Source organism: Ctenopharyngodon idella, chromosome 10, assembly GCF_019924925.1.
Source record: "Ctenopharyngodon idella isolate HZGC_01 chromosome 10, HZGC01, whole genome shotgun sequence".
Lineage (NCBI taxonomy): Eukaryota > Metazoa > Chordata > Actinopteri > Cypriniformes > Xenocyprididae > Ctenopharyngodon > Ctenopharyngodon idella.
The window spans coordinates 14,665,983-14,681,657 of record NC_067229.1 but is presented as its reverse complement, the minus strand read 5'-3'; the positions used below and the strand labels follow the sequence as shown (position 1 = coordinate 14,681,657).

General features: G+C 36.8%; 1 protein-coding gene across 1 annotated transcript in view; it reads right to left on the bottom strand.

Moving 5' to 3' along the window:
- Window positions 1-15,675, bottom strand: part of si:ch211-246m6.5 (von Willebrand factor D and EGF domain-containing protein) — a 77,958-nt gene that overhangs the window by 11,763 nt on the left and 50,520 nt on the right. The window contains exons 18-21 of the mRNA XM_051911091.1: window positions 15,042-15,261; window positions 9,172-9,309; window positions 6,998-7,195; window positions 668-835 (exon numbers count right to left, since the gene is read on the bottom strand). Of these exons, the coding sequence (XP_051767051.1) occupies window positions 668-835; window positions 6,998-7,195; window positions 9,172-9,309; window positions 15,042-15,261 (724 nt within the window). The remainder of the gene's footprint in view (window positions 1-667; window positions 836-6,997; window positions 7,196-9,171; window positions 9,310-15,041; window positions 15,262-15,675) is intronic.

The window sequence follows — 15,675 nt, the reverse complement described above, 5'->3', positions numbered from 1 at the left end:
CAGTCTAACAACATTTCCATTGAATGAAATGTAACATACTGTACTCCGGGGATAAGAAGGGATAAGATGCAGTCTGGTAGTTTTGCTTTTCAAAATATAAAAAGAGAATCAAAGACCAAAGAACTAAAACAAGAAAAAAAAAAAAAAAAAACAGTTTTCTGTTAACTCTTCCTTACTGTTTTTCCTCTCCTCATCCCCTCTCTAAATGAGTTTGCACATTCTTTTCCTAATTCTTTACTGTCTCTTTCCGTTCCCTATTCCTGTCAGCCAAAAACACATTGAGGGTCAGCAACCACCGTGCCGCAGCCTGTGCATGACTGAGCATTAGACGTTTCCAGGTCTTAGTTATCAACCGTATCAAAGCACCTGTCGCGTTCTGAGGATTACGACAGCCTTGTTTCCTGTTCATTATGTTTTTCTCTAATTACTGGAGCTCAGGGCTTTTGGGAGATGAAACAAGGAGGATTATGAATGGATTGAAGAGGAAAACAGTGACAGACGAATTTTTAAACAAAGCTAAAATGTAATTTAGGTCTTCATGAAGATGCAACAACTCTGAAAAAGTTATATTGTTTAGTTTTTTGTTGATTAAAAGAGCTTATAGTTGAGCCATTTAGGCTTTCCATTGATTTGAAGAGCTGACTGCAATGTTTCAAAGAGTACTCACTGCTGTGCTTTGATTGTTTCGTGCATGTGCGTCCATTGCCATGGTAACCTGGTGGACATCGTCCGCAGACATAGCCAGTGTAGGGTGGCCGAAGGTCAATGCACTGAACACCTGGAAAACACGGCCTACTTGCACACTTGAATGTCACATTTAGTCCATTGGGAAAACCTGCAAAGTGGAGAAACATGACATGGAGAAAATGGTTGCTTTTTAGGTTTGTCATAAATTTTGAATGCATGGATATTCAGTTCTGCCAGCCTCATTAGCATCTTAGCAGGAGATTGATGTGAATTTAGGGTCAGAACCCCTCTGGGTTCTGGATCCTCTGGTGCATTCACCTTTACTTCAACTCCTACCAACAATTTCAAAGTCTCACGTGGCCTCCATATCCTACAATGATTACCCAACCGCAACAGACTGGTGAAGGATTAGCTATGCAGGGAAATTGAGGTCTCGCTCGTACACTAAGGAAGAAGTGCTGATGCCAGAATGTGTGAAGCAATAGCCTGAAATTTTTACCTCATTTCCTGTGACTAAAAGTTACCCCATAGTTTTATACAACACTAAACAAACTTGCATCCTTTTTACTCCACCACATACAGGCTACAAGACCCATCTGAGCACTGAAAAATTATTTTTGCAGCAGTATATGGGGGTAACATGACCATATTTTATTGAATAAGTACGCCCTCATCTTGCTCACAATCACCCAGACGCATGCACCTGTTCTGTTGAGCGTCACGTGCCATGTCAAATAAAACAAGAAGCCTGCCCTCTGCCAACGGAGCAGAGAAAGATGAAAGAGTTAGCAGCTGTCTTCCATTAAAAATAGATTTATCGGCCCTGTGATTACACATATCAAGGGTTATTGCCCGGGCTTTTTGTCCCATTTTCGCAAGGTCAGCACAAATCCCTTAGACAACGACGGGATTTATCGGCCGAGGGGGTGACAGCTTGCATCCCCTCTGCTTGCCATCTCATTTTCCTCCATAAGTGTGATGGCAGGCAATTTGCAAGCCGGCAAGACTGTATTAGCAAGAGATGAGGTGCTCCCAAGGATGATAGCGGCTTTTCAGAGCGTGCTATTTGTCCCCGTTCCTCAAACTCTGACCTTAACTACCTTTCGAAAAAGATGACTCATGGGATAGCAAATCTTTGTGGACTTTACAAATCCCCCCTGTCCTCCATCTCAATCCTTTTGTTTCCTTCCCTTCATTAATTACGACATAGACATGAAAGGTAAGTGCAAACGAGGGTTCGACAAAATACAAGGAGACGTATTGTTCGAATTGCTTCGAGTGCTGCCTGGGGACAAATGGCCATTGGGGACATTGTCTAATTTCATTTTCAATTAGTTGATACAAAAGGACGACCAGGGTACCTGAGAATGACAAGAATTAATTTAACCTTTGGGTTTGTAGCACACAGTAACTCAAATGTAGGAGTCTCTTTTGGGATCCATTTAATGATTGTTTCTACATTGGTAATAACCTTTAAAATACAGACAACAATTCAAAACAATTACAGGGGGTCCCCCGTCTAAGTTGACCTTCCGAGTTTGTAAAATTAAAAATGTCTTTGCATAGAGTGAGAGAAACATTGTGTTAAATTAGTCAATTATAGACAATCTGCACCTTTCCATACAGGTGAAAAAAAAAAAAAAAAAAAAAAAAAAGTATACTTGTATGCTCTAAAAAAAAAATACTTAAATACTAGCAAGTACATTCTATTTTTTGTGCTAAATAAAATTGTAAAAGTTATATACTATAAATACATTAATTAAAAGTATATTTGTACTTCAGTAGTGCTTCAGTGCACTTGAAAATGTATACTAAATACCACTAATACTTATATTGATTTTTAGTGCACTGAAATAAAGTATACTACCGCAAAAAATATAGAGAGGAGTTTTATTAGTGTATTTCAAAAAATTGTGCTTTGAATGCTTTAAAAATGAGTAGATCTTAGTAGTAGATCAATCTTAGTAGACTTTTATATAGTAATCCTAAATTTAAATTAAATTGATTTTATTAAAAATATATTACTAATGTATTAGTTATAAGTACATTTCCCCAACTTTGGTACTTAAGTACACTTAATATAAATGCACTAATTAGCACATCAAATTTTAGTGGCTTTATATATATATATATGTGTATATATATATATATATATATATATATATATATATACTGTCACTAAGTTCTATTTTAATGGACTTTCATGAAAAATAAAACATGCAGGTTAAATGTGTACTAAAATTCACAATATAACAGTAAGTATACTTTTAGCATAAAGTACTTAAATCGCTATATTTTATATATTTTAACGTGGGAAAAAGGTGCTACTAATGACATACTAATAGTGTACTTGATTGTACTTGTCACAGTTCACTGGTTCAGTCTGGCTGTTTCTCCCGTTACAAGCTCGCAAATACATGACGGCTCGTGAAAGTAAACATTTGTGCGTTTGTTTTGCTTAATTTTAATAAAGTGATAACCTGAAGAAAGCCTGCAGTATTCTTACTGGCATATAAAAAATAATCTTAGCATTGACAAAGCATATAACACAAAGGCTACTAATTTTCATAAATACACGCGGTAAAATAAACAGAAATAAAATTATATGAAAACAATGTCTATAATATTATGATAGAAGTCTTTTAGTAGGTTATTACATTTGTTTGTGATGTTATATTGCATTTATTGTGCATTAGCCACTACTTATAATACAACATGTTCTCCAATCAATACGACCATATAGGTCGTTTGTCACTTCCCTGAAATACGACCGATAGGAGCGTTTACTAAAGTGGCGCCCCTATCGACAACAAGACACTTTCATTTTAATTCATGAAATGCGACCGATAGGAGCGTTTACCAAAGTTGCGCCCCTATCGACAACAGGACACTTTCATTTTAATGCATTGTTCCCATTTATCTGCGTCATATTTCGGGTTTCGCGTAGCTCAATTGGCAGAGCATTGCAATAACAATATGTGATCACGTGATCGTGGGTTCGATCCCAGGGAATGCATGTGCTCATAAAGTGTATATACACTATAAATCACTAAGGGTAGGTTTAGGGATGGGGTGGGTGTAGTCGTTAATAAAAAAAAAAAAAGTTTTGCTAAATGGAAATAGGAGAAATGGTGTAAAAACTCCACACATTGCATTTAAATGAACACGCATTTTGATTGGTAACGACAGTCATACGTCATTTCATGACGACAGACGTAACACAACACTGTCATTATTTTTACGCCAGCTAGAGGGCGCATGACTTTAAAACGTAAATATAGGTCGTAATAAGGTGCTTGAAAAATTACCTATAGGGTCGTTTTTTTTTGGGAGGACAGTCTCTTATAATATGCTGGGACGGTCAGTTGAGCAACAAGATCGCAGCACATCTCAATTCTCAAATGATGCGTTCTGTGTCCTCGCGTCCTTCCGAGTTCGTTCTTTCATGATCACCTGACAAGACCGGACCCCACAAGAACACAAGTCCGTTCTCTGCGTTCTTGGAATTGAGAAACAGCCTCTGTCTCTCTGCGAGTGTGTTGCTGCTGATGAGCTTATCAGCATGAGCTGGGTCTCATCAGCGCGCTATTTAATGTCTGTGCTTTTGGCCATGTTGTCAAATCACTGATGTGTTCGTGCAGTGTTAGTCCTGGCTGTGTTTGAGTCTCTCTGGCCTCGTTCCTGTTCTGGATATTCCTCGTCGAGACAGTTTTGGATTACCTGTTGGACTCAGTCGGAGGACTGGTTTGCCCACTGCAGTCTCTGCACTACCAAGATTTTTACCAATAATTTGCCATCTGCACCCACAACGTCTGACCCTTGCTATTTTTCCTGCTGTTATTTTTCTTAATAAACTGATATTTGCTGCAGTTGCTATTGAATCCTCCTTATTTCACATGACAGTACTATTTAAAGACACAATTAACATGCAGTTAAGTGTATCATATAAAGGAAAAATGCATTTGAAATGAATTATTTAATGCATAAAAATATGAGGGCAATACATTATAAATACATTTTGTGTATATTTATCACATATTTTTCTTATATTTTAATAATTTATAAGTGTATTTTCTAAGTCTGATGAATATATTTAAAAGTGTATGAAAGATGGGTTCAAGTGTACTACAAGTGGTAACTAAATATAGAGAGAGTATGTTAAAAGCACATTTTAGTTCATATTCATGGTGTCTCAAAATAGCACAGTTGAGTACACTTAGATGTTCTTAAGATTATCTTAAGAAGTACTAAAACAGAATTTTTAGTATATTGAGTACAAAATTAGTGCACGTAAAATAGAGCACTTTAAGTACATTATGTAAGTGTACTAAGTGTACTAAAATAAAGTGTATTTTAGTGCACTTTTTTTCACCTGTGTAAGAAAGGACAATCCCAAATGAGATCTTTTGAATATCTCTGGTGTTGCTCTTAAGACTGCAAATGGGATTCAGAAGGGATCAAATTAAAACACTTTCTACATATTCTGGTTCTCATTTTTTTCCTTGAGAATTTCAGTAATCTCAAATGCATCTCCTCTAGAGTCTAAGATCTCAAAATTATCAAACTGTTCTCATATGTGCAAAGATATCAAAGTCTGCAATCAAGATCTCAATATTTCTCATGAAATTCTTCATATATTCTTCATTAAATAATAATTTTTGAAGAAAATCAGACAAAATGTTAAGGCAAATATTGAAAGATGATGTGGTAATAAAATAAAAACAAAAAGCTGCAAAGATGTCTTTTCAAAGCTTGTTAGAGTACAAATATTCCCCCGGGAACCCCATCAAGTCTCTGTGGTTGATGTCTCATCTTTCTATCTTTCCATTTTACTCCCAGAGGACATAACCTGAGGGAGTGAAAAGGAGAAGAGAGGGAAGATGAGGAGAGGGAACAGAGCCATAAAGCCAATTTACATTCCCCAAACTGATGTCCTCCAGGGGCCTGTTGTGCCAGTCCCAGGAAATATTGTTAGGCCCCTGAGCTATTTGCAACAAAGTGCCATAAAGATAGGTCTTATGACTTGTGCGCTCCATTTCTCGTGTCTTTGACAGGTTTGTGTGAGGAAAAGACCAAAATTCCAATTGTAAATCTCACTTCCAATCGTGTTCAGGTCAAATATGTCTTATAATGATGCAACACACCAGGTTTAACATCAAAAATGTAATTGGTTTTCACCTAGGTCAGATGATTTCATTTTTATTTTTGATGTTGGAGTTCATATTGATATTTGGTACCCTGACATTCAGACATTGTTGAGATATCCTCCAAAGCTCAGAAGAAAAGCTTTTTTTTTTTTTTTTAGGAGATCCCTTTAAATTTTCAGTTGTTTCTCTTTCATTATAGGGACACAATGGAGACTTATGTTTACGTCTGCTTTTTTTATTTTTTTTGCTGACAAAAAGAACCCAGCAATTTCACTTCTATCTCCTCTAGAGTTTAAGGAACCAACAAGAATTTGCTGAGAAATGTCAGAGTTTATATTTAAATTTTTAACTCTTGAGTGTCTTGACAAATGTGATTGAATAATTCAAATTAATTATTCTTATTAAATACACTGCAGCAATCAACATTTTGTCAGAACCTCGAGTAAATTATATATTATTTTGTTTAGTTGTCTAGTCAGATTGGTGATCCCTAACCCTAAGAACAATGAGATTGGTTGGAGAGTAAATGGATACATTTGTTTTTATCTCTTGTGTTTTAGATTTTCTTTCTCCTGAGAAAAAAGACACAAGTAATAATTTGTTTCCTCTAAAATTTGAAAAAATGAGAGATTTAAGACTTAACCGAAAATCTCATTTGCATCTCATTGCAGAAGAAACAAATGATACAATATATTGAAAAGATCTCATTTTCACTTTCTCATTTGACTACGTGTTTCTTGACTATTACTCTTCCAAATAGAGAATGTGAGACGTCCTTTACCTAACCTTGCTGTCGAGTCTCATAGAGAGCATGAATGCCCGGCATGGCTAATTAGAATCGCTAATTTCAGGCATTATACCAAGATGAGAAGGTAAGAGGTGCGAGCACAAAGGCATGCCAGCAGGCCTTGTCTTGCTTTGTGCTTAGCAGCTGGAGGAAAGTCATTTCCTGGGAACATCACACACACAAAAAACCCAGAATAGGAAATGACTCTTGGGGGATTGAAGGGACATCACGCTGCGTCAGGGAAAGACAAAGAATCGTTTTCTGCAATGTCATGACTCCAGCAGTGGGCGATTTGGCTCCAAACGAAACCCTCACGGTTTTGTTTCCTGGCCATCTGTGGACATGTAGAGACAGAACAATGGAAACAACTACTTGCCAGTTCTCTGACTCGCGCTGGTGGCAGCTTTGGTGTCCGAGGTCTTGCTTGGAGCTTCGTTGGACTCTGTCGAGAGGTGAGTGGAGGTCGTTTTAGGAAGGGGGGTGGCCATTTTGCTGATGGGCCGTACCGCAGGAGCCGTGGATGAAGAGATGGCCTGAGAGGTGATGGGACGAGATGTGACCAATCTTGCTGGTGCTGATGAAAAAAAGAGATGGAGGGACATGATTCAAAAGAACTTGACAGCTTTTGCTACTGATGCCACAAGCGTAGAATGAAGGACAGAGAGTGGCGTAATTTGTGTCGCCCTCTTAATCACACAAACTGTGGACAATTTTGGTCACATCACCATATATTTAGGAAGGACCCATCATGCACAAGTGCCTGGGATTGAGAGATGCACAAAAAAAAAAAAAAAAAATTTTTTTACTAGTTGAAAAAAAATTGAGGTATGGAAGCTTTTTACCACCACTGAATAAAAAATAAAAAAGGTAATCGTGGCTTTTTATCTCACAATTATGACTTTTTTCTTGCAATTGCGATTTTAGAACTCGAAAAAAAAAAAAAAATTGTGAGCTAATAAGTCACAATTACCGTTTACATTTTCTGTGCATATTGTTGTTCAGAAAAAAAGGTTTTCATAATATTTCATCAAAATCAAATAACTTCCTTCACCTTTGAAAAGACTGCAGATGTTACCGCATGGGTATGAAAAACAATATTACTAATTAAAGTTTTTTTGTTTTCTAATACAGTGTATTCTGAGTAATACAGTATCTCATGGATGATCATGGTCTTGTGGTTTGAGTTTCACTTCTGTTTCCACTGGAGAATGAAAAATGTGTGATTGAAGATCTCTTTGGCTCTATTTTCCCCATTTTCCAAGACTGATACTTTGTGTTTGTTGAACATCTTGTGCCGAATCCGGCTTGATACAACAACTGCCTAGCAATTTCTGCCACTCTGAAATGTTCTTCAAGGAAGAGTGTCAGTGTTGAGGCTGTCATTTCTTTGGCTTGTCAGAGGAGTCGCACACCTCAGACTGTAGAAGTTCACTTCATCACTCTCTCTCTCTCTCCACATGAAAACTACCGAGATGTTTTACCAATTATTTCTGGACAAGAGCAGGATCTGGCATAGTGTCTGTGTGTGCACAAGGTGGATAACTATCTTTTGCCATCTGGACTGTATCTGCTGGTCATAATCAAAACGGGCTGGCAGATCCAGCTCTTGCTGCTCTGTTGTATTTCTGTATGCTGCAATCACACAGATTGTGTTTGTAATAGCAGCCCGGGCCTGGATGAAGAAGTCATCAAATCGATGTCCCTCTGATGGGGGAAACCGTGAACACGGGGCTTCTGTGAACGAGGGTTTATCGCTTGCAGATTACGGTCAAAAGACATTTGCAGAGCATTTTGTCAAAGCGTATGGAGGAAGATGGAAACCATCTGTGAGAAGCCCCTTGAGTAACATTGCAGCGACAAACACAAACGCATCTTTTCGTGAAACAGATACAATCAATCACTGAGATTTAAGGTCCTAGATATCTGAGTTGACAGAAAATATCTTGTTTAAGGTCTCAGAAATGTAATGTTTGTATTCATGTATTCATACACATTGCATTTTAAATAAACGTTTTTATTTAATTACTTCGAAAATGTCAAGTGGTATAATCATTGTGTTCCTCTTCCACACTTTTAGAGGACAATACCCTCAATATTATATAAATAAAAGATTTTATTTATAAAATCTATATATAAAAATCTATATATATATATATATATATATAAAGATTTTATTTATAAACATTATATTTATAATTATTTAATTAACAAGAAATAATGAAAAATATCAAGTTGATATATATAGTTGTTTTATTGCAATACAATATTTTGACATCTGTTTGGCAATTCTGTGAGCATATTATACAGGGAAGCACTCAAGCTGAGACTTTGATGCTTTGAAAGGAAAAGCCCTGTGTTTCCTAAAGTAAACTCTGGGTAGAACTGCAGGATTGTGTTGCTTTGGCCTCTGCAGGTGAACGTAAAACAAGAAAAGAAAACTCTTTTTCCCATTTTTGTTTCTGCAACAAAGCTGGGGTCATATTTTTTGGCACTGTTTAACTTACTTTTTTTCAGAGACAGACCTTAGAGGTAGACATTTAGGGTTCTTACCTTTGCAGGAGATCCCATCTCCTTCCAGGCCCCAAGGGCAGGGGCCACACCTGAAAGTGCCGAAGCCGTTCACACATCTGACTCCAGGAAAACATGCCCCCCTCACACACTCATTCACATCATCCTGACATGTGGCACCTATGAACAGAAAAAAAAAAAAAAAAATCTATATATTATTATTATTATTATCATCATTAAATGTGTCTGTATGCAGCCGATAAAGGACATTTAGTTCTCTCGCAAACTTTGTGTTCGCTCAGGGTATCACAAAACATGAGAATGCAAAAGCATTGAAATATATTTTTTTCCTCCTATCTTAATTTTTATCCACCACCATGTCCCTTTAGGGCAGGGGTGGGCAAACTCGGTCCTGGAAGGCCACTGCCCTGCATAGTTTAACTCCAACTCTGATACAACTCAGCTGCCTGTAGTTTTCTATTAATCCTGAAGACACTGATTAGCTGGTTCAGGTATGTTTGATTAGGGTTGGAGCTAAACTCTGCAGGGCAGTGTCCTTCCAGGATCGAGTTTGCCCACCCCTGCTTTAGGAGCTCCTTACGCCTGTGTATTAGTGTTGTGGGTTTTCCAGTGATTCTCTCTGCATGTTACATCATTACTCCAGTAGGTGGCAACAAGGAGTAATTCATTCAACAGATTCGTTCAAAACAAACGAAACTTTAAGGTGGGGTCACAATCACGAAATTCCATGGAAATGGACCCCTTCACGCAATCTGTGTGCAGAAATCATTAGCTCTCACAGAAAATTTGCATGGATTCATAATGAAATGATTGAATTTCGCCAGCAAAAATTGTTTATTGTGACTGCACCTTTAATGCGGTAGTAATTAAATCACTCACAATCCATTCGAAACATGCATCCGAAATCGAATACTTCCCTACTATATAGTATGCGAAAAACAGTACTAACCCATGATGCCACAAGTTGGGATATATGAATGACAGTGAAGCGCTGAAACTGACACTGGTAGGTCAAGTGACAGTAACAACATGGATAATGTAGTACGTCTGAATTTCATTCATACTACCCATATTCATACTACACAGAGTGTACTTTTTGACAATTGTGAAGTAAATTCAAATTCAAATGTAGAACCTACTTAGAAAGTATGCGATTTCTGACGCAGCGTGATTCTTTCAGAAACTAAACAATAAGTAATCGAATCATTCACTCAAATGATTCATTCAAACATAATGATTCGCTCAAAAACGAAACTCTAATGTGGGCAAAAATACACAATGTAACTGACAATATTGTGTTTAAAACATAAGTTATTCAATATTATCTTGTTTGTTGAACCTGCTAGAGTTAATTGTCTTTAAATTACGATAGCGACTGCATAGCAATTGCCTAGTAACCACCAGAATTGTGACAGCAAGTTTGCGTCAATCTTTTTCCTCAGAAAGTGTAACTAGTTGGCTAGTATATTTTGATTCATATGTTTATTATTGTCACTGTGAAAAACAATAGCATTTAGAGCCAATGTTACACTTTGATCCCTGAAAAAATTACTTTTTATCATTTTTATCCAAAAAACTGTTTTTCAAAGTTTAGCTTTATTATGTGTCCAAACACACTTCTCAGATACAGACTTTTGACATTAACTAAATATAATGCACATTTGAAATTCAAATGATGAAAAACACTAAAATTGTGGTGAAGCATTGTTGCTAGAGAATGACAATAATTTCCTCCACTTCTTTCCTCTGCTAAAACATCAAGTGTCCATACCAAACACTGCTTTCAGCAAAGATAAAAAATTTCTGGACTGATTCATCACAGTGTTTTGGCCTGTGTACTACTCCCAGTAGCAGAATAGCATACAGATACTCTTTCCTCTGCGTGGGCTCAGTAGCTGCTGGGCATTTGTCCATTTTTTTTTTTTTTTTTTTTTTTTTTTTTGTATTTATGTTGTTTGTGGCTTCTCTTAGAAGTGTGTTTGAAGGGGATCTTTAAAAATGTCCAAACCATCTGCAAAGGCCCAAAAGCATTATGAGCTGCAGCAAAAACTTTTATCCAATCAGCAGCGTCGGTTCATCTCATGCATGCATTGCTATTAGTGGAAATGGACAAACTCTTCTGTTTCGATATATGCTGTGTGTCCTTGGATATAAAAAAAAAGAAAAAAAAAAAAAAAAAAAACAAGAACACCAAGGTAAAAAGCTTGAATCCTGACAAGAAAGCTTTTCATTTCAACTTCAAGCAACAACAGTCACTGCATTCAGCCAGGAAAGACTAATTCGCACATCGCCAGTGAAGAGATTTCAACCAACAACCTCAGAATTGACACTGAGTGAAAACACCTCAGTGTTTGTCTGAATTTCCCAAGCAAGAGCACTTGTTGCTTTTGAGCCTTTTGTTTTCACCCACACACAGTATATTCGGTTGCTTTTAAGCTTGGAGAAACTAAATGAGTTTGCTGGTCATAACTAGGACTGGGTTTTTGGCAAGATACGATATTATAATTGGATCGCAAATGAAATTGAGCCAAGAGTTTGTGCTTATTTAGATGACCTGCTTTGTAGAAAAAATGCACACACTAATAAATACAAAATAGTGATCCAAGGATGAGGTATCAATGTAGTATTGTGAGGAGAAAAAAAAAAAAAACCTAGTCATCATAACTCTTAATTTCTTCCATGTTCCATAATATACAGGTGCTGGTCATATAATTAGAATATCATCAAAAAGTTGATTTATTTCACTAATTCCATTCAAAAAGTGAAACTTGTATATTATATTCATTCATTACACACAGACTGATATATTTCAAATGTTTATTTCTTTTAATTTTGATGATTATAACTGACAACTAAGGAAAATCCCAAATTCAGTATCTCAGAAAATTAGAATATTACTTAAGACCAATACAAAGAAAGGATTTTTAGAAATGTTGGCCAACTGAAAAGTATGAACATGAAAAGTATGAGCATGTACAGCACTCAATACTTAGTTGGGGCTCCTTTTGCCTGAATTACTGCAGCAATGCGGCGTGGCATGGAGTCGATCAGTCTGTGGCACTGTTCAGGTGTTATAAGAGCCCAGGTTGCTCTGATAGTGGCCTTCAGCTCTTCTGCATTGTTGGGTCTGGCATATCACATCTTCCTCTTCACAATACCCCATAGATTTTCTATGGGGTTAAGGTCAGGCGAGTTTGCTGGCCAATTAAGAACAGGGATACCATGGTCCTTAAACCAGGTACTGGTAGCTTTGGCACTGTGTGCAGGTGCCAAGTCCTGTTGGAAAATGAAATCTGCATCTCCATAAAGTTGGTCAGCAGCAGGAAGCATGAAGTGCTCTAAAACTTCCTGGTATACGGCTGTGTTGACCTTGGACCTCAGAAAACACAGTGGACCAACACTAGCAGATGACATGGCACCCCAAACCATCATTGACTGTGGAAACTTTACACTGGACCTCAAGCAACGTGGATTGTGTGCCTCTCCTCTCTTCCTCCAGACTCTGGGACCTGATTTCCAAAGGAAATGCAAAATTTACTTTCATCAGAGAACATAACTTTGGACCACTCAGCAGCAGTCCAGTCCTTTTTTTCTTTAGCCCAGGCGAGACGCTTCTGACGCGGTCTGTTGTTCAAGAGTGGCTTGACATAAGGAATGCGACAGCTGAAACCCATGTCTTGCATACGTCTGTGCGTAGTGGTTCTTGAAGCACTGACTCCAGCTGCAGTCCACTCTTTGTGAATCTCCCCCACATTTTTGAATGGGTTTTGTTTCACAGTCCTCTCCAGGGTGCGGTTATCCCTATTGCTTGTACACTTCTACCACATCTTTTCCTTCCCTTCGCCTCTCTATTAATGTGCTTGGACACAGAGCTCTGTGAACAGACAGCCTCTTTTGCAATGACCTTTTGTGTCTTGCCCTCCTTGTGCAAGGTGTGAATGGTCGTCTTTTGGACAACTGTCAAGTCAGCAGTCTTCCCCATGATTGTGTAGCCTACAGAACTAGACTGAGAGACCATTTAAAGGCCTTTGCAGGTGTTTTGAGTTAATTAGCTGATTAGAGTGTGGCACCAGGTGTCTTCAATATTGAACCTTTTCACAATATTCTAATTTTCTGAGATACTGAATTTGGGATTTTCCTTAGTTGTCAGTTATAATCATCAAAATTAAAAGAAATAAACATTTGAAATATATCAGTCTGTGTGTAATGAATGAATATAATATACAAGTTTCACTTTTTGAATGGAATTAGTGAAATAAATCAACTTTTTGATGATATTCTAATTATATGACCAGCACCTGTATATATATATATATATATATATATATATATATATACACACAACAGTTCTTTCTGGTTCTCGAATCTGATTGGTTGAGAGCCGTGCGATATTCTCCCAGTATCACCACTGGAACCGTTTCACCGTTTTTATCACTCCGCTTGTGGTGACTCTCATGGCAGTCGACCAATTCACCATATTTTTTAAAAAATACTACTGTTGTTGTGTCATTAAAAGTAGTTTTAAGAGTTTTTTAGGTGAGAATGTAGTTATTTAGACCTCAAATATGTAACTTGTATATAAACATATCGTCTATTTTACTATTTGTTTAGACGCTTTCGGAGATGTGAGCTTAAGGCCATCAGCGGCCATTGAGCGCTCATGTACTCACAGAGAACTGCTTCATCTCGGCCAGTCCTTTGGGAATTTGCCGTTGGCTCTTATATAGATAGTGGTTAAACATGAGATATAATTCATTTGTTGTATATCAAACAAGAAGCTTTGGTTTATTACTCTATTACTTGTTCCAGAGGAAAAGGATTTGGGTTAAGGGGAAAATTACATTTCATAACTTTATATTTAGGCTATATTTAACTTAAATCTTGTATTGTACGTATTGTACTTTTGTACGTTTGACTGAATTGTTTGCTTGTGTTTATATCCTATTGTCTTTTATAATTGCTATTGTTTTTAATTTAAATATTGTTGTTCAATAAATATTATTGGTCTTTGTTACACTGTAATTATGTATTTAAGTACTGAGTAATATTAAGTAACTACATGTACTTACTTAGGTTAAGGATTAGGGTTTGATTTGGTTTAGGGTTAGTTGCATGTAATTATGCATAATTTATAGTTATTACTATATTAACTAAATGTAACATATGTAACAATGACACTGTAAAATAATGTGTTTCCATATTATTTGGTATTGAAAAAGGGTCTGTTAGTGATCGTAATATGGACTTCAGTGAAAGTTACTTTATTACACCATTAGATGGCGGCAAAGACTGTCTTTATGAGTGAGTCAGAACAAGGAAGTTGTTTTAGCGCTGTGGGAAAAATCCCCTCAATTTTTAAAAGGACAAAGGTATTGCTTTTCTCAGTGGACATTCAAACTGATTTTGGTAACACTTTACAATAAGGTTCATTAGTTAAACATTAGTTAATATATTAACTAACATGAAATAACCATGAATAATACATTTGTTACTGTATTTACTAATCTTCGTTAACATTGAAAATACAGTTGTTCATTGTTTATTTTAGTTCACATTGCATTAACTAATGTTAACAATATTTTAATAATGTATTAGTAAATGTTTAAATTAACATTAACAAAGATTAATAAAAGAATTGCAGTTCATTATTAGTTCATGTTAATTAATGTAGTTAATTAATGTTAACTAATGAACCTTATTGTAAAGTGTTAGCCATATCCATTTATAATGGATAAAATATGGACATCGACCTGAAAAATGAATGCTATATTATTTGCAGGTAATACACACATTTAGTCGATCTCTCTCTCATAATACCATACTACTCTACATAATACAATAAGCTTGTGTAATATTGCTCATTTATATATGGAACATAATTTGCGATATACCTGTGAGTCCAGCAGGACACTGGCATTCGAACCCATCGACCAGATCTACACATACTCCTGCTCCACACGGGCTGGAGCCGCATTCGTTCAGTTCCACCTGGCACAGGTCACCATGGAAACCCGATGGGCACAAGCACAGGTACTCGCCACTGCCTGCTGGATACTTGATGTTAGTCACACACGTCCCTCCGTTAATGCAGCCACATGGCCGTACGATCACCTGTAACCATGGAAACGTGGACAGAACTGTAAGGTAATGCAAATAGGAATAAAACTAAGGCTGTGCTAAATAGGGCACTATTTGAAGGGACAGCCATTTGTAGCGGTGTTCGAAACCATAGTGTACAATATCGAGTGCACTCATTCAATCCCACAATGCATTGCAATAACGAGTGTACAACTGATGTGCACTCAACGGCTAAAGAATACTCATAATGCACTTTAACGAATTAATTCCTGTGTCTCGCCAGAAGATGAATCAGCTCAAAACATTCATCCATCCATTTTCCAAACCGCCCTGGTCCAATGTGGCCACAGCGTAATATTCTACAAGTATACATTCATTTTTAAGTGATTATTAAATTGTTTAATTAAGGTTTATACATAGTTTCCATGAGTTCAAGAGTTAAGTTTC